Source organism: Ochotona curzoniae, unplaced genomic scaffold (genome assembly GCF_017591425.1).
Source record: "Ochotona curzoniae isolate NIBS_2020 unplaced genomic scaffold, NIBS_Ocur_1.0 contig_3332, whole genome shotgun sequence".
NCBI lineage: Eukaryota > Metazoa > Chordata > Mammalia > Lagomorpha > Ochotonidae > Ochotona > Ochotona curzoniae.
Window position 1 is genome coordinate 917,570 of NW_024465816.1, and position 18,373 is coordinate 935,942.

Consider the following 18,373-nt stretch of genomic DNA (forward strand, 5'->3'; position numbering starts at 1 on the left):
CTCTGGCCACTGCGGCCACTTGGGGAGTGAATCATCAGACAGAAGATCTTCTCTCTTTCTCCTCCTCTCTGCATATCTGACTTCCCAATAAAAATAAATAATTTTTAAAAATTAATTAAAGAGAAGTAATATAAATACTAGGATGTGCAAATTCAGCTAGCACAACATTCTTAAATAAATAAATAAATAAGTCCCCCCTTATTCCCCTTCCTTCCCTGGGATCCAGAAGAAAAAGAAAACTTGGAAACAATGGTCTCACTATCTCCTAACCCTCAATCCTTCCCACCCTGATTAACTATGTAAACATGATAAAAAAAAAAAAAAAAAACTTGTAAAGTCTTACATGCCCAAACAGAAATGAAAAACATTAAAAAAAAAAAAAAAGACCTAAATGGAACTACTAAAGGTGGGGGAGCTGACCTGAAAAACCAAGATGATCAACATCAGATTCTATCTTGCAGAAAATCAATAAATTTGAAGACAGAACAAAAACTCAAATGAACTGACAAAGCACAGCAGTAGCCAGATTACTTAACTTCCAAAAGGTTCCTAGCACACCCAAGACAGGCACTGGGCATGTAGCCCCCTCACCACTAAGATGCCCAAGGGAGGAGTCAGGTAGGCCAAAGTGGGTGGTGAAGTAATAGCCCAATAAGCGATGAAAGAGGTGGGTAAATGTTGCCTACATCCATTCCTTTAAATCTCAAACCAAAGCTAAAAATGACAGCAGAGAAGAAGTTATAAGCTAAAAAAAAAAAAAAAAAACCCAACACACACAACAGTAGAAACCATACCAGTGCCTAATTAAGATTTTCTAGTATTTCCTTCAGAAAACAGTGAAACTAAAAATGAGAACCCAACTCTGATGAAGCAGAAAAGCATCCCGTGCCACATGTAGCTAGTGGTGCCTATCTCCTAGTTTGTACAATAGAACTATTTTTGTCAACTATTGTGTAAACAATTTTTTTTCCAGTAATTAGTTTCAACAACATTTGTTTAAGGAGAATCCTAAAGTTGGGTTGAGGGCAACCTGGCGTACCTGGTTGGGGGCAGAGATCACAGTGCCCACCAGTGAGTGTCGGAACAGGGGACAGGTAATGTTACACTGGCCATAACACTAACCAGCATATCAGAGAACACAATCTGGTGTCAGATTCTGTGAGGGACACATGGGCTCCCCCTGTGGAACTGTAATATCCACTGATTTGCACTGATTTGCACAAGAGCAGGGGGTAGTGATAGGCTAAGCTAGGCATGAACAAGGAACCTTCCAACACTCATGGACACTGGGGTTGGGAACAGGCTGGAATGGTAGGGGCTGCAACACCTGCAGGCTCATCCAGGAAGAGGGTATGGAGAGGGCTGGGCCACAACATCCATCAGCTCACACAAAGGTCAAGACAAAGGAGCACTCCATGCCAGATGAGGGCCTACACACAGTGGCACAGGACAAACCTGGGTGTGGGAGTGGTTCTGGTGGAGGAACGTGGGAAACTGACTGGTGGGCCATAATCTCCGCTGGTGAGCATGTGATTCAGCCCTGGGTGTTGGTCAGGCCAGGCCAGGCTATTCCACTTGTCAGCCAAGTGTGTAGGTTGGTTTGGGGGAGGTGGACCAGGCAAAACCAGGTCAAACACTAGCCCACTGGCATGTGCAAAAGCCAGGATGGAGGGTGTCTAGACTATCACACACATCAGTTTGCATGAACCAGGGATGGGGGCAGACTGGACAGGACTAGGCTGCATCACTCACCAAGGCCAAGAAGGGGGACAGGCTAATGCCGAGCTGAGTCAGAGCAACCAGTGGTGTGTGCAAGATCTATGGCTGGGAGCAGGCCTGGTCAGGACGCTAAGGGGATGCCCTAGCTACGTTGTGGCTACCATTAGTGAGCACAAGCCAGAATAGGGGTGGTGATCTCAGCTAGCCATGACTGCAGTGTTCCTCAATATGGGGTGTGGAGTTGGTCTGGGATGTGCTGGACTGGGCTAGATTCCAGCACCAGCTGGTGCTTACAGGAGCCAGGGTGGGTGTAGAATGGGATAGACTAAGTCTTGACACCCGCTGACCCTCGGGAAAGCTGGGTCTGGGTGCGGACCAGGCATTGACTAGGCTATAGCATCAAACAGTAAGAGCCAGAATGGGTGTGGGCCGGTTAGGCAAGGCTGCTGTATTTTTGTTAGCTTGTTTTGCTTTGCCTTTTTTTTTTTTTTTTTACCATTTTAATAGTTTTAATCAAGTAATGTAACTGTTTGAGACAGAAAATTTTAAGACCATTCAACAGAGCCAAGAGAAGGATTTCCTCTATCAGGATAGAGGTGCTGCAAAGCCCCACCAGCAAAGAACACTCCGCAAAGAACACTCCAATTATGTGCATTTCAATTCCACTGGTAGTTTTGCACAAGACTGAACATAGCCCAAGCCAAAATCCTCTTTAGTGTTGAGATGCTCTAAATGAATTTTCTTTCAAGTTAAAGTAAAAAGCTCTGTAAAGAGACCCTCATTAGCTTGACAAATTAGGCTGGGCCAAGAACCGACTGGTGTGTGCAAGATCTGCCACTACGATGTGACCTGATAGAGGAGCTTGGAGAACTCCTCTGTCAGGATGCAATCCTTGCAGGTGAACACAAGAACCAAGACTGGGAGCAGTCCAGAACAAAGTTACAGTACCCACCAGCATAGCGCAGTATGGGGGCAGGCCAGGCTGGGCCAGTTCACAGTAGCCACTGGCAGTTCTAAGAACCAGGATGAGGTACAGAACAAGCTGGGTTGAATACCTGTCAGTTCACATCAGGGCTGGGACTGAGGACAGTCCAGGCTGGGCTAAACTGTAGCACTTGCCAGTATGAGCTGGAAGTAGGGGCAGGCTGTGGCAGGTTGAGCTGCAGCAAGAAGCATGCCTAATGCTCAAGGGAGGAAGGGGGTTTGAGTTTGGTGAGAGGCCAGCATGAGCTCTCCTCCTGGGCCACTGCTCCCACTGGTGAGCATGAGAATTGGAACGGGCGCAGACCAGACTGGGCAGGGCTACAATACCCAATGGCCTTCATATGAGCTGGGTTGGGGGAAAATCCAGGCTGGTCTAAGGGATTGTATCCACTGGCGCATGCATGACCCAGGATAAGTGCAGGCTGGTAGGGCTTTGCAGCACCATCAACTAGCAAGTGCTGGAACTGGGGCAAGTCCTGCCAAGCTAGACAGCAGTACCACCTGGAAGAAGCAAGATCCGGGGCTGGAAGGGTCCCAGGAGGGAAACTGTGTGCATCCCTCTGATTGGTTGCAGCTCCCACCAGTGAGCATGAAAACTAGGGTGTAGGGGTGGACCTGGCTGGGCTCACCAGCAAAGCGTGGGCTAGACAGTGGAGTCAGTCGGGCTGAGTGAGGCTGCAGTACTCTATGGCATTTACAGAGGCCTAATGAGATGCAGGACAGACCAGGTCAGTCTCTTGCATGTTACCAGCAAGCACAGAAACCAGGGCTGGAAGCAGGCTTGGTGATCAGTTATTGTGGGTCGCTCTGACTGGACTGCAGTTGCCACTGGTGTGCGTTAGGGCCAAGTGTGTAGTGGGCTGGGATGGGCTGGGATGCAGCTTCTACTGGTTTGTGTAAAGACTGGGTTGGGTCTGGAGACAGAACTGACCCAGCACAATTGGACCCCTGGATTCAGAACTCCAACCACAAGGAAAACTGCAGGATGTGTGGTCTGACCATGGAATGCATGTGTCAGAACTGGTCCTGCTCAGTTGCAGTGATGGTATGCTCAGATGCGCAAGAGGGATATGGCAGTTCACTGGGGCCTGCAGAGGACATCTAGCATCATAGCAGAGGATGGAGGACAGAACAAATTGGACAACTCTCTCAGCCAACCTTTGATAGCAGGCATCTAGGTGAATGGAGACTTTAAGGTGGACTATGTCAGCCAATAGACCTTCACAGGATTTCCTTATCCTTGGGTCCGCAAGATCAAAAGCATTTCAGGACTACTGAAACCACCTGAGCAATACCCTCAAAGCATGCACCACATCAGGGATCTCAGGATGACATCAGGTGGTTGCCCCCCATCCCCAGGTACTGATGTGGTTAGGATGCTGGGTGTGGCTTTTCTCCTTCTCTCCACCTTTCACCAGATACAGGAAGAAGAAAAAATCGTAGACAACGGTTTCATCCACCTTTCTCTAGTCTTCAACCTTTCCCACCCAAATCAGTGGCCAATACGGGCATGCACCCATCTCAACTATGTAATGATCACAAAGATAAAATTAAAAAAAAAAAAAAAAGGAAAGAAAAGAAAGAAGTAAGGAATCCTACCACTTCCCAGTTTTCAAGCAGGTGAAATCATTTGCTGGTAGTTATTTTGGTGCAACAGAAAATAGTGGGCAATTAAATTATGGAAGGTTTTAGAACTGTTTCCTAATGAAACCACTCCTTACTGATACCCTGTAGAAGCTGTGTCTCTGGTTGTGGCTTTCCAGCATTCCTAATGATTTTGTTAATATGTTGTGCAAGATTAAAAATTGAGAGTATTTGGTGTACTTGACACTAAAGTGTGAATACATGGGATTTTTGAAAGAGGTTATCAAGATTTGAAGATACTGACACTTAACATTCGATTCTTATGGAAAATGTGTATCCAAATATGAAGTTGAAAAAGTCACTAGAAAAATATTTAAACTGGCTAATGCTGCATATTCATGTGCCAGGACCAATAAGAGCACCAATTTTTATCCTGACTGCTCTACCTCCCACCCAGCTCCCTTGCTCACAGCCTGGCAAAGCAGAGGAGGATGGCCCAAAACTCTGGGACCTGGCACCCATGTGGGAGATCTGTAGGAAGCTCCTGGCTTTACTTTGGCTAGGGAGTGAACGAGTAAATAGAAACTCTTTGTGTCTTTCCTTCTCTCTGTAAATCTGTCTTGCCAATAAAAATAATCTTTTAAAAAAACATGAACACATGACTTTTAAGATCTGTTTACAAACTGAAATGAGTACTAGTTCTCAGCAGGAATGAAAATCTCAATTTTGAAAAAGATTTTAAAATGTAAGTGAAAAAATGAACCTGGAAGATAACACGCACCCTGAAGACAAAGGGGCAGGGAGGGGGGAACAGGAAAAGGACATCTGAAAAAGAACAGCCAAAGCTTCCTCTAAATTTGTTTGAAATAAAGATTCAAAAACCTCAATAAAAATCAAGCAGGAAAAAAAAAGAAGCAGAAAACTACTCCACAACATATCATTACCTTTCTCCTAAGTCACTGCTAAATAGAAAACATTAAAAACAGAGTAGAAAAAAAAATACAGAGGAACAAGGTCAGATGAGACTTTATATCAGAAAGTGCAGTTTGAAAGATAAAGGAGTGACAACTCTCAGATACTAAATCAAAGCAACTGCCAAGCTTGAATTCTGCTCCAAGCACAAATATCTTTCAAGAATGAGAATAAAATAAATGTTCCCACATACCGAAGAGTTGAAATTTCATGTACATGATCTACAAGAAATATTACAGTTTTTAAAGGTGAAAATAATATCACATGAAAAGATAAACATAAAAAAATGAAGATTGACAGAAATGGCAACTATGTGTGTAGAAGAAATTTATCATTATTCATCGGAGTTACACTATCAAGAACAAAAATACCAAAAGCATACTATAGAGTTACAATATATACAAACACACAATTCAGCCCCTGAGCTCAAATAGTACCTATGAGAAATTGTTTCCAGGCACCCCTTGTCACCAAAACCCATGCTCAAATCCTTACAGAAAATGTTGTATGATTTGCATATCTTATAATAACTTCTCATTTAAATTTTAATTTTAAAAGATATATTTATTATTTGAAAGAGTTGCAGAGAGAGGAAGAGACAAATTTTCCATCAGCTGATTGTCTCAATGTATGCAGTGCTTGAGGCTAGGCTAAATCAAAGTTAGGTGCCTAGAACTCCATCTGGGTCTCCCATGTGGGTGTGGCAGGGGCCCTATTATATTCTTGGCCACATTAGTAGGGAACTGGATCAAAGTGGAGCAGCAATTTCAGCTTCCTGTTAAGGTATACCATGGGATGCAGAGAGTAATTCTTCAAGTACTTGGGTCCATGACATCCATGCAGGAGACCTGGATTAAGTCCCAGGACTCCGGGCCATGGCCTGATTATTGCAGACATCTGGGAGGGAACTAACAAATGGAAGATTCCTCTTTTTCTGTCTGCCTCCCTTTTAAATAAATGATGAAAAGATATTCAGTATTAAGTAAGTAAGGTAATTGCTGTCATGAGAGAGTTGAAATATACTCAGAATAATTCAAATAAGTTCAAGTACTTAAGTTCCATATTAAAGCAATGTTAAAATGCCCTTGTATATTCCAAAACAACTAATTTTCAACCTTATTCTCCCATAAGATCATCCATGTTTCTTTAGAACATAAGGAGTGCTAAGATAAACAATCTACTAAATAAAATAATAAAAATTTATAGCAAAAAAGTAATACTAAAATCTGTCCACAACTATAATTTGGAATGTCAGCATTTCAGCACAATGGATTAAGCCACTCTTAGATACCTGTATCCGATGAGTGAGGAGTGTAGCCCTAGTGGCTGCATTTTCTATCCAGCTCTCACTTACAGCAGAAGAAAGACAGTCCTAGTGCTTAGACTCCTAGTACATACATGGGACACGTGGATGGAGCTCCTCTGAATGCCTACCTTTACCCTAGCCCAGCTTTAGCTCAGGCAGCTGTAGCTGCTGAGTGAACCAACAGATGAAGGGCTCGCTCAGTTCGTCTCTCTCCCTCTCAAATAAAATGAATCTTTAAAAAACAAAACTATAATAAAGAAAGGAACTGTTGGGTCTCACGCAATGGCTCACTTGGTTAATCCTCACCTTGTAAATGCCAGGATCCTGCATGGGCTAAAGTTCATGTCCCAGTTACTCCGCTTCCCATTCAGCTCCCTGCTTATGGCCTGGGAAAGCAGTAGAGGATGGCCCAAGGCCTTGGGACCCTGTGCCTGCATAGGAGACCCAGAAGAAGCTCCTAACGCCTGGCTTCAGCTCAGCCCAGCCCCAGGCACTGTGGTCATTTGGGGAGTGAACCAGCAGATGGAAGTTCTTCTCAGAAATAGAGGAAGATGAATATAGAAAAGCAGTGACTTATAAGAAATCAACACTTATTCTTCTGAATTAGTGCACAGATTGTATCTTTTTTCTAAAGGTTTATTTATTTGTTTGTTTATTCATTCATTCACTCAAAAGGCAGAGTTCACTCATTTAAAAGGTAGAAAAAGGAACAGAGACAGACATCTTCCATCTACTGGTTCACTCCCCAAATGGTCACAATGGCTAGGGCTGAGTCAAGTAGCAGCCAGAAGTCAGAAACTTCTCACAGGTCTTCAGAAGAAAGTGCTTTGCAGTTGAGTATCTCATGCCTTCCTAAGTCCCTGTGTCAAAGCACTGACTTAGGAAGCCTGTTGTAACTACACATTTCACAGAGGAAATCCAAACAGTATTATGGAGAGTTCCACTGAAATCTATTAGGACATTCACAAGGTTCCTTAAATTCGTAAGAACTGTGTATTTTAGGCTTGAATACAGCAGGGGCAGTCTATATAGAATCTTTAAGCAAAGCTAATGCTTCAGAAAGATATGCCACGCTTATCCAACACAGTCACCGATTTCCTGAAATATCAATCAATGCTTTCTTCAAGGAAAGGTGAATCTAAATTGAACACTGAACACTTAAGACAACAGAAAATTTCTCCATAAAACCTGAGATTACAACCATTATATAAATCAAGAAACAAGTATTTTTCTGGTATCAGGAACATTAACTAGAACAAAACTCAACTCACGATCTGATATGTGGGAAATCTTCTTCAATTTTGCTTCCTGTATTTTTAAAGATTTGTAATGCAGCTTCTGCTACTTTCTCATCATCCATTTTCAGGCACGCCAGGAGTGACTCAAATGTTTCAGCAGAATGAAATGAGATGGGATGTGTAAATGAGAGTACCTACAAAATGAATCATAAAAATGGTTTGCAAACACTATTCATCATATAATAAAACTCAAAATTGACACAAAAATATTTATGCTAAAATTTAAGAACCTACTCAAATATAGCTCATGTAACATTTTACTATGTAGGAAAACAATATACAGAAGTAATTTCTTTTAAAGTCAATATAAAAAATTCTAGTAAAAATAATTTGGATTTTGATGACTGAAGGTTTCTGCAGGAATTGGGGGTAAAAATAGGAGAAAGTGACAATAAGAATATACAAAAAATTAATATTCTTTCAAAAACCAACATTATGACAAAAAACTAGACAAGAATAAACATCTTGGATATGGAGAAAACCACTTAGCAAACAAGTAACAGATAACAGAATCATGAAGCAGAAGTAAAACAATAAACAGACCTTTATATGAATGGGAAAAGTTAGGCCAATTACACAGACTGAAACAAATATACAATGCTAGAAAAACTAAGTAGTTATCAGGAATTACCAATTCAAATTAGATAAACCCTTTCCAGTCCTAAACACTTTCAATACATTTTAGGTGAGTTGTAATTAAGATTTCAAAAAATGAAACATGAAAAAACAAAAGCCATCCAAACCCAGGTTCTTAAAGCAAAAAATAATGATAAACTGTGTGGTTGAAAAACAAAAATCTGGAAATAAACTGAGCAATTTACTATTTTACATTTTGGATATAGGCAATAAAACTAAATAGGTAATAAAATTATAGATCTAAAATTCAGGAAAAAGCATTTAGGCTAGGGATATGACTAAGGGAAATTTCATTCAGAATTTCTACAATATTTTTAATAATTCAACTTGAACAAATATTCTTTTATTTTTCATAGGACTTACACCTAATGGACTTGTATTTGTTCTCAACTAAAAGAAATTAAAAAAAAAAAATTTTTTAAAAAAATGATCATCTGAAAAGACTGAAATGCCAGTAGATGTACGTACAAAATATAAAAAGATTTCACCGTGAGAAAAGCACAGATGAGAGTGGACTTCAACAGCAATAATTATGCAAATTCAAACTTTTTACCACACTTATAAATTCAAACTTACAGTATTTCATGATAGAAATGGTTAAGAAAGATAAATTAAATATGGGTATAATTTTCCAGAAAAGGTATTGAGAAAGTGTGTATTTATATCTCAAATTTCTGAAATGATCATTTTGTTCAACTCAGCAATGTCAGCAACCCCTTCCCCCAAAACAGACCTTACCAAGACATCTTAGAGTATCACAGTACTGCTGATAAAATTAACATCACAAAAATCTAAAGAGCAACAATAGGAAAATAATGCTACTGTATGCCAAAAGAGAACTAATCACTATTTTTAAGCTATTCATTTGTTTCTACTATGACCCAGGTACCAAGCATAAAAATTTCTATACGTTATTATGATCACTATTACTCTTATCTCCATTATGTAAATAGAGGAAAAGAATGAGCACAGAAGCATACAGCTAGCAAATGAGTGCCAACAATCAATTTGTTTCTGGCACTCAAACACTGTCTTGGTGGCAGACATTTGGTGTACTAGTTCAGATGTCTCTTGGGACACAGCGGAATCCCACCCCAGCTTCTGTTAATGAACACCTTTGGATGGGAGCAGTATGTGATACTCAGGTACCTGAGACTGCGCCTCCCACCTGGAAAACCCAGACTGTGTTTTAGGCGCCTACATTTCACCTGGTCTACCCCAAGGCATTGCAAGTACTGGACCAACTGACTGCAGATGGGAAATCACTCTCGACTTCCCTCTCCGACTTTCAAATAAAAAAAAAAAATTACATTTTTCAGCCTCTCCTAAAAATACTGAGAAAATGTTGTATTTTGATAAGGGTATAAAATTGTATATTTTGCTTGATGCCAACTATACAACACGGCTTTTTTTGAAAGACACAAAACACGTGGTTAAAGCTCCAGGCTACAGCACTCGCATCCATATGGTCACCAGTTCAAGTTCTGGCTGTTCCATTTTCAATCCTGTTCCCTGCTGTGGTGCCTGGGAGATAAGTGGAGAAAGACCAATGTAATTGGTCCCTACTGCTATACAGATACAGGAGCCTCAAGTGAAGTGCCTATTTCCTGGTTTCTAGCTGTCCAAGGCCTGATCTTTGCCTCCATTTGGAGAGTGAACCGTGTTTAAGAGGGGACATCACTCCCTCTCTGTGACTCTGCCATTCAAATAAATAAAACTTCATTTTGAAAAAAATTTAAAATTAAGACTTTATATATGATGAATTTATGATTCTAAGCGGCTGACAATGAACTATTATTTTTCTAATCAGCAAAATGTAGCATATTTTAACTAACAAAATGAAAGTACAGTTTTAGAAAGATTTTGGCTCATCTTTTAGAAAGATTTGGCTCAAAGATTTTGGTATAGGGTTATCAGCACCTGCAGTTCCCAAATGACATCGTGAAGTCCATTCTTTTAATGTAATTAGTATTAGGCTAGATTACAGAATTTAATCCTGAAAATACTCAGCTTAACAGTCTAAATACACACACAAATTCCAAATTATCTAAAACAGTGTAAATTTTACTTTGTATACTAAAATTAAAATTAACCTCAGGAACTATTGCTTCGTGGCCTTTTGGCTAAGATTAAGTGTAAGAACTACCTAAACTCTAATCTACCCAAGTAGTTACCCAAGTAGGCACTTAATTCATGGATTTTACCTTCAGCAGTTCAAGGCCTGCTCTGATGGCTTGATCAGTTGGAACACCCTCATCTTCATCATCAGCTGTGCCATCTATTGATTTGTTAACTTGCTTAATAAGAGCACTAAAGTGTGACAAAAAGTAAAACAGTCATTTTGTTAAACTGTCATTCAGTACAGTGTCCAAGAAGATACTAAGTATTTCATATACATATACAAATATATACATACACACATGCCATCCGGATTTTACATAGTTATTCCCCCAAAAACTACAAAACAAACAACTATAACAAAATACTGCAAGGTGCTTCTACTCAGAAACAGTTATTTTTCCTTGGTCATTCAAATGAATCAAATTGTTATTTCCTTTTTATTATATCCACATAGATATTTTTCATTATCTTTTCTACAGAAGGCCTATCCCTAAAGGTGGGAGTGACAGATTATTTACCTGAAAGTTATCATTGTTAGTCTATAATGGGTAGTATTAAGCACTATGAAACCACTTAGCAAATCTGAATATATTTCACAAGTCTTGGTACATCAAGTTAAGAACCTGCCACCTAAGACATGAGCACTACTTCCAGTCCCAGCTGTTCCACTTCTGGCAGTGGAAGATGGCTCAGCTGCTGGCAACGCTGTAACACACGTGGGAAACTTGGATAAAGCTGCTAGCTTTAGCTTGGCCCAGCCTTGACCAGTATAGCCTTTTAGGGAATGAACCAGTGGGTGGAATATCTCTTTCTTTTCCTCCTCTCTCTCTAAAAGTATGCCTTTCAATTAAAAATAAGCTTAAAAAAAAAAAAGCTGTTGTTTATGCTACAGAGCAAATATATAGACACATAACTTAAGATGAAAATTTCTTACACTGCTGAAATCAACATTTAAATTTTAAGAAATTAACAAGAAAAACTAAATTTCTACATATTATTAGAGAAGGTATATTCAAAACTGTAAGTATACAAAGATCAGTAGCTACTTTACTCTTTTGTACAGAAGGTACCTCATTACTTAGGAAAATACCGACAACACAATGAGCAGAAATAAAAATGTAATAATATATGCAAATACCTGATTGATTCAGTATCGATGTGTACAGGTGCTATCCTCTCCAAGAGAAACTTTATCATCTCCAAGAAAGGATTTGTAGGTTGTTTGGGATTGCCCAACTTCTTAGTTATCTCACGCTGTAATGTAGATTTTTTTAGATATTACAAAATACATTTAAACAAATCATTACAATAAAATTTTAAGAATCGATAATTAAAACTGTAGTGCTGGTACTACACAAATTTATGAAATCCACAGAAAGTATTAAGAATTTAGCATATGAGAAAGGCAGTATATAAAGAGAAAGTATTATTCAATATATTGTACTGATATAACTGGAAAGTTCATATTTCATAATTTCATAATCATTCCAAAAGAATGAAATGCAAAATAAGAAAAACCAAAGACAGAGACCACACAAAGTACAGCTAACAAAATTATCAGAGGAAACCAGGCCCAGCATGGGACCCTAGCATGAAAAGTCCTCCCCTTGCACGTGCTGGTATCCCAGCTCCCTGCTTGTAGCCTGGGAAAGCAGACAAGGACAGCCCAAAGCCTTTGGATCCTGCACCCATGTGGGAAACCTGGAAGAAGCTCCAGGCTCCTGGCTTCGGATCAAGCAACTCTGGTCATTGCAGTCACTTGGGGAGTAAATCATTGGATGGAAAATTCCTCTCTGTGTATCTGACTTTCCAATAAATATAAATCTTTAAAAAAAATTTCAGAAGAAATTGTTAAAATGACAGATTCCTGAATAGACATGAGGAAAGAAGCGACACTGATAAATGACACTGGTTTCTGACTTGGGCTTTGGGTGGTTCCACTCACTTAGACAAGCAGCATATAAAAAAAGACAGGTGCTATGTAAAACCAAAACATAGTCTGTACTATCTTATTACTTAATATTGAAGCTAGTTTTGGTTCTGTTATAAGGTTATAAATGAAGATAAAAATGACCCACAGATTCCTGGAACTCACTGTGCAAATATATTCTCATTTAGTCTACCCATGGTAGAGTCAAAAATCACCTTTCTCTGAAAAGTACCTCAGAGTATCCCTTGGTAACATGGTAAGAAATGCTGGCATTAGCAAAGACTGGGATTGACTTGCAACAGATAACAATTTTGAAAGCAGGATCAGAGGCAAGAAACAAAACTAGAATAATGATGGAATCAACCACAACCAGATGCTATGCTACAACGATAAACTACAACTGACAGAAAATTACTTCTAACTTAATGAACAGATAACACCACGAGACAAGCTAATAAATCAAGCTAATAAATTTTTCTATAAAATTAGAAAAAAATTCACAGAATATGAATGACTAATAAACCAGAAGAAATAGAATCCAATAACTATTAACTAACAAAAATGTTGCCACAAAAATGATTATTTTTCTTTTTTTATTGGAACTTTTCTCCAGCACTGACACAAGCTTAGTGTTACATCCCCAGTAATGAGGATAAAAAGAACTCAGTGCTAGGGAACAAGCTGCAATCACATACTGCAATGCTTACAAGGATATTAACTGTATCATCTTAATACTGTATAAAAAAATCGAAAAGATTTAAATGTATAAATTAAGAGATTACTCAAAAAATCACACTACACATAGTTAACGTTTTACTATTTAGCAATATATATATAGCATTAAATATTATACTATAAATAACTGCGCAGTAAAAATAATAAATATCCTTTTGAAAGGACAGACACCACAATACTAAACCAACAGTTTCTATTCAGGGACACTTATCTATATTGTTTTTTCTGTGACATTTTCTGATTTTTACATAATGAATATAAATTCACAAAAAGGAGATTAACAAGAAATGATATCAGGTCTTTTTGAAACAGTAGCTCTTAGAATTTCTCTCCTTACCACACAACCTTCAGCCTGCTTGCAGGAACATGTTGGACTAACAAGTGCTTCTAACTGTTTCCTTATTTTCTCATCATCTTCTAACACCTGTGTGAATTTCTTCATAAAATCTTGTGCCTTACCAGGATCTGGCAGATTCCCTTAAAATAAAATAAGAGTTAATAAAATTATAACTTAAGGACTTTATTGGTGATAAAAGATCAGTATTTTTCTACTACCTTTTTTACTCATTATAATCTTGGCCTACAAATTTAGCATAGTTTAATTAAGTAAGTCGAAACTCACTTTCAATAGTTAATTCACAAATAAAAATGTACTTTCAAGAAACAAAGAGAATCACTAAAAAAAAAAGATAACATATTTAGCACAAGATTAAGCTATTTCTAAATAGGGTCCGGCGTGGTAGTGTAGCGGTTGAAGTCCTTGCCTTGCATGCCCAGGATCCCATACTGACCCCAGTCCTAATCCCATATGAGCACCCTGCTTCCCATCCAGCTCCCAAGAGGCTCCGGGCTCCTGGCTTCAGATCAGCACAGCTACGGCCGTTCTGGCCATCTAGGGAGCAAATCAGCGGATGGAAGATCTTCCTCTCTGAATATCTGACTTTCCAACAAAAAAATATATAAATCTTTTTAAAAAAAAACCTATTTCTAAATAACTCAGTACTTAAAAATAGTAAATGCCAACCTCAAAATATCAATTTTTGCCAAACTTGCACCATATATTGTTTTCTTATAATTCATAGTAAGAGATTAACCAGTTTCACCTTTAAAATATATTTTCTGCAATAATCTCACTTACTCAAACAGTCCAGAGACAATTCTTATGCACATGCATGCCATCTGGCACTGACACACAGTGATCAACTTGTTCCGGGAGTTACTTCCTGTAATTACTGTCATATCAATACTGAATGAAAATCAAAAATTACTTTCAGGGACCAGTGCCATGTTGCAGCAGGCTAAATCTTCACTTGCATCACTAACATCCTGCACAGCCACAGGTTCAAGGTCTAGTTGTTTCACTTACAATCCACCTCCCTGCTTATGGCCTGGGAAAGCAGCGGGAAACTGCCCAAGTGCTTGGGCTCCTGCGCCTACACGGGAGAGCCAAAAGAAGCTCCTGGCTCCTGGCTTTGACCCAGCTCTGGCCATTGTGGCCAGCTGAGGTGTGAGCCAGCGGGTAAATGATCTCTCTCTCTATATATATATCCCTTCTCTCTCAACTTGAACTAATCTTTTTTAAAAAATGATTTTTATACTAACTCTCCTAATGTGTCTCTGTAGTTACACACTTATGAGGCTGATTCTAATATCTTTTTCCTGGCTACCTAATTAGCCATTATAGAGAACCAGACAAGGATAACTAAAAATTTTAGTACCTATTTAAAAATAACAAATTCCAATCAATCTTCAAATATGAATACATATAGTCTTCTAGACCATACACAACTCAGAAATTTCACTGAAAGTCTTTCTTGAGACTGAGTCAATCGTTTTGGTAACATTAACCCTTCTAAATATTATCTGTAATAACTTTCCATGTTTCTGAAATAAAGAAAAAGTACAACAAAAAGGATGCACACTATCATTTATACCAAATTTTTACATAACAAGTTTGCACATGGAGCATCCACAGGCAGCAAATTGAAAACTGCATTCTAAACATCACTAGCAGCTCACTAGTTTAGTAGTGCTCAGGAAAATGTACTGTTTCAAATATACTGGAAGAATGCCACTGTATTAAGAATGCCCTTAATTATGAATAGACACAGCAAAGGACATATTAGGGGCTATTATTTAACAAAATAAAGCAGGGTTTGGCACCATGCCTTAGCAGGCCAAGCAATGCCAGCACCACTGGCGTCCTATATGGGTGTCAGCTCGTACCCCAGCTGCTCCATTTCTGATCAAGCTCCCTGTTCATGGGCTGAAAAAGCAGTGAAGGTTAGGCTCAAGCTTTTAGACCCCTGCACCCACGTGAGAAACCCAACAGATGATCCTGGCTCCTAATCCACCCAGCTCCTGCCACTGCAGCCAACTGGGAGGGAACCAGCAGACAGAAGACATCAACCTCGACCTCCTTCTCCATCTGAAACTCTGCCTTTTAATAAAAATAGCATACATCTTAAATAAATAAATAAAGCAAAGGGAAAGCTTGGGAGAAAAAATTCTTCAATAAAGCTTCCACAAACATGTATGGATTAGAACCCTTTTTAAAACTACTACTCATATCTGCAGGACACTAGCATTTCTGAGAAGAAATTTTGTCTGTACTTATTGCATTTGTGTTGTCTTTGCTGAAAGAAAATGAATATGGAGAGAAACAAAGAATATAAGGGACAATCTCCTATACCCACAGCCAAACTGCTGAGGAGCTGGCTATAAAAAACAGCACAAAAAACACTTGCTCAAACAAGTTATCTAATGGAACTGAAAGGCAGTTTGACCAGCAGGACTGAAAAACATTCTAGCCTTAAAACTCTACTCAGTCCAAACCGATAAAGTGAGGTTTCTGATGTCTTCCATGCCTAAGTACAGCTTCCATACACATTTCACAGTATTAAACATCTCAGACCCATCTTAAAATCTCAATCCTAAAGCCTGCTTTGTGGAGAGCAGGCAAAGTAACTGTAACACGAGAATGACACATGGGTGCTGGTCATCCCACATGGTGCTGAACTTTGGATGCAGCTCCCTGCTAATGCACAGAAAAGGAGTGGAAATGGACCAAGTCCTTAGGCCCCTGCGCCCATGTGGGAGACCTGGAAGAAACCCTGGGCTTCAGCGTGGTCCATTCCTGGTGTTGTAGTGCTTTAGGGAGTGAATCAGTGGGTAGAAGATTTTTTTGTCTCTTGGTATTTCAAATAAAAAAATCTTTAAAAATGAAATTCTCATCCCCATCAAATTCAGAAGAAACAAACAGCTTCTCCTGGAAAAGTAAATGACTTGCAAAAACAGCTGATTTCTCCTTCTCTTTCACTGAACAAAGAAGTGCTATACCTTCTTCTATATTTACTGTTAAGTGCAATTAAATAACCTTTTACTGAGCATCACTAAAGGCTAAAGGCTAATTAATATTTTTCCAAAAGAGCTATTATGTACTTAATTTGTGCATCTTTTGCTGTAAATTTTGGCTTGGAGCGCAATTAGTGTAGACAGATTTCACATTACACCAAGCAAAATCAAAGCACAGATTAAGCTTTTTTGGTAAACTTATGCAGTAATGATGTAACTGAATTCCCAACAATGTATTCATGTGATAAATTCATCTTCCAAATCTTGCTCATCCAAGACATTGAAATAATTTTTTAAATCTATACACTATGCAGATAAATTGAGATCAGAAAAAAGGGAAAGCTGAGGCTATTATCAAAACTCTGCCATATTAACATAATATACAATGAAATCACATGAAATATTGTAAATTATAAGAAATTTCAATTAAGTCCTAAAATTTGCATAAATGTAAAGTTACTTACTTGTAATAACCATCACTTTGGAAAATATGGCCTTGACACTGGCATCAGTCTGTAAATCATCAAAATGTGAAAAATTAAAATTCCCTGACAAAAATCATATACTTCTCAGAAAATCAAATTAGGTATTACATATAAATGCTCCAAATTAATTTCCTTGTTGCTACAGTATCCTTCTTCAGCCAGTGTTAGGCCCTAAGTGAACTGGACAGGGACGGACATGAACATATCTTCCACTGTCACTCTTAGTCTGATTTGTTGTACTCAGAACAAAAAAACTGCTTCACATTTAGGGATAAGCAAATATTTCTGGTTGTTTTAGCAGTGACAGAACAGGGTAGCCAAGTTTAGAAAAGGAGTAAAACACTAGAAGCAGCTTCTTCTAAATAAACTCATTTTAAAAGGACACTAAGAGCCCAAAACAGCTATATTTGATTACAAGGTCATATAACACGTGTGTTTAGCATTTAATCCACACAATTAACACACTGGCTACTCTCATGGCCATCAAGAAGACTTAAAATTAAAAATAACTGTATACACATGCATAGAAAAATGCCTCACATTTTTAATTAACACTTTTGATCTTGGCTAGCTAGAAGTCAATTAATACAGCTCTAGGCAGTACACAGGGGCACTTCATCCAGAGACAGCTGACTAAAACACGCTTACTGACGCCAAGGCATTTAACACCATGGCTTAAGAGAAAGGCAACAGGGAGTACTCTTATTTATCTCAGCAAATGCGGACTTGGGCCTCAGGCTCTACATATAGCACAGGTTTTAACACAAAGCCCAGTGAAGTCAAGCCTTTTCTTCTCCCCATTCCTCCACTCTTTTTAAAAAAAATTTACTTTATTACTTGAAAGGCAGAGTTGCAGAGAAACATATGGGGAGACGGTCTTCCAGTCATGTGCTCACTCCCCAAATGGCAGCAACACACAGTGATGGGCCAGGCCCAAACCTGGAGACAGGTGCTTCATCCGGGCCTCCCAGGGGAAGGAAAGGCCGAAGCACGCAGGCCATCCTCTACTGAGTTCCCAGACATGTTTGAAGGGAGATGGAGAGCACAGCAGCTGGATTTGAACAGGCACCCACATAAATGCCAGTAATACAAGTGGCAGTCCTCCTACTATATCACAATACCAGCCCTACACACAATTCATTAAATTGTTTACAACCATTCTAAATATTCAAAACAAAAAGATATAGTTACACTTTACAAATACCATTAATAAGCCTCTACCTGAAGTGCCAGGATCCCATATGGGCAG

The 18,373-nt window shown here is 39.0% G+C and overlaps 1 protein-coding gene across 8 annotated transcripts in view; it reads right to left on the reverse strand.

The window, feature by feature from the left end:
• The window catches only part of PDS5B (PDS5 cohesin associated factor B), a 148,145-nt gene that overhangs the window by 43,021 nt on the left and 86,751 nt on the right, over positions 1-18,373 (reverse strand). For all 8 annotated transcript variants that reach the window (XM_040979796.1, XM_040979795.1, XM_040979797.1 and 5 more), the window contains 5 exons: positions 17,104-17,152; positions 13,623-13,762; positions 11,759-11,874; positions 10,704-10,809; positions 7,837-7,997 (listed from right to left, as the gene is read on the reverse strand). In XM_040979796.1, the coding sequence (XP_040835730.1) occupies positions 7,837-7,997; positions 10,704-10,809; positions 11,759-11,874; positions 13,623-13,762; positions 17,104-17,152 (572 nt within the window). The remainder of the gene's footprint in view (positions 1-7,836; positions 7,998-10,703; positions 10,810-11,758; positions 11,875-13,622; positions 13,763-17,103; positions 17,153-18,373) is intronic.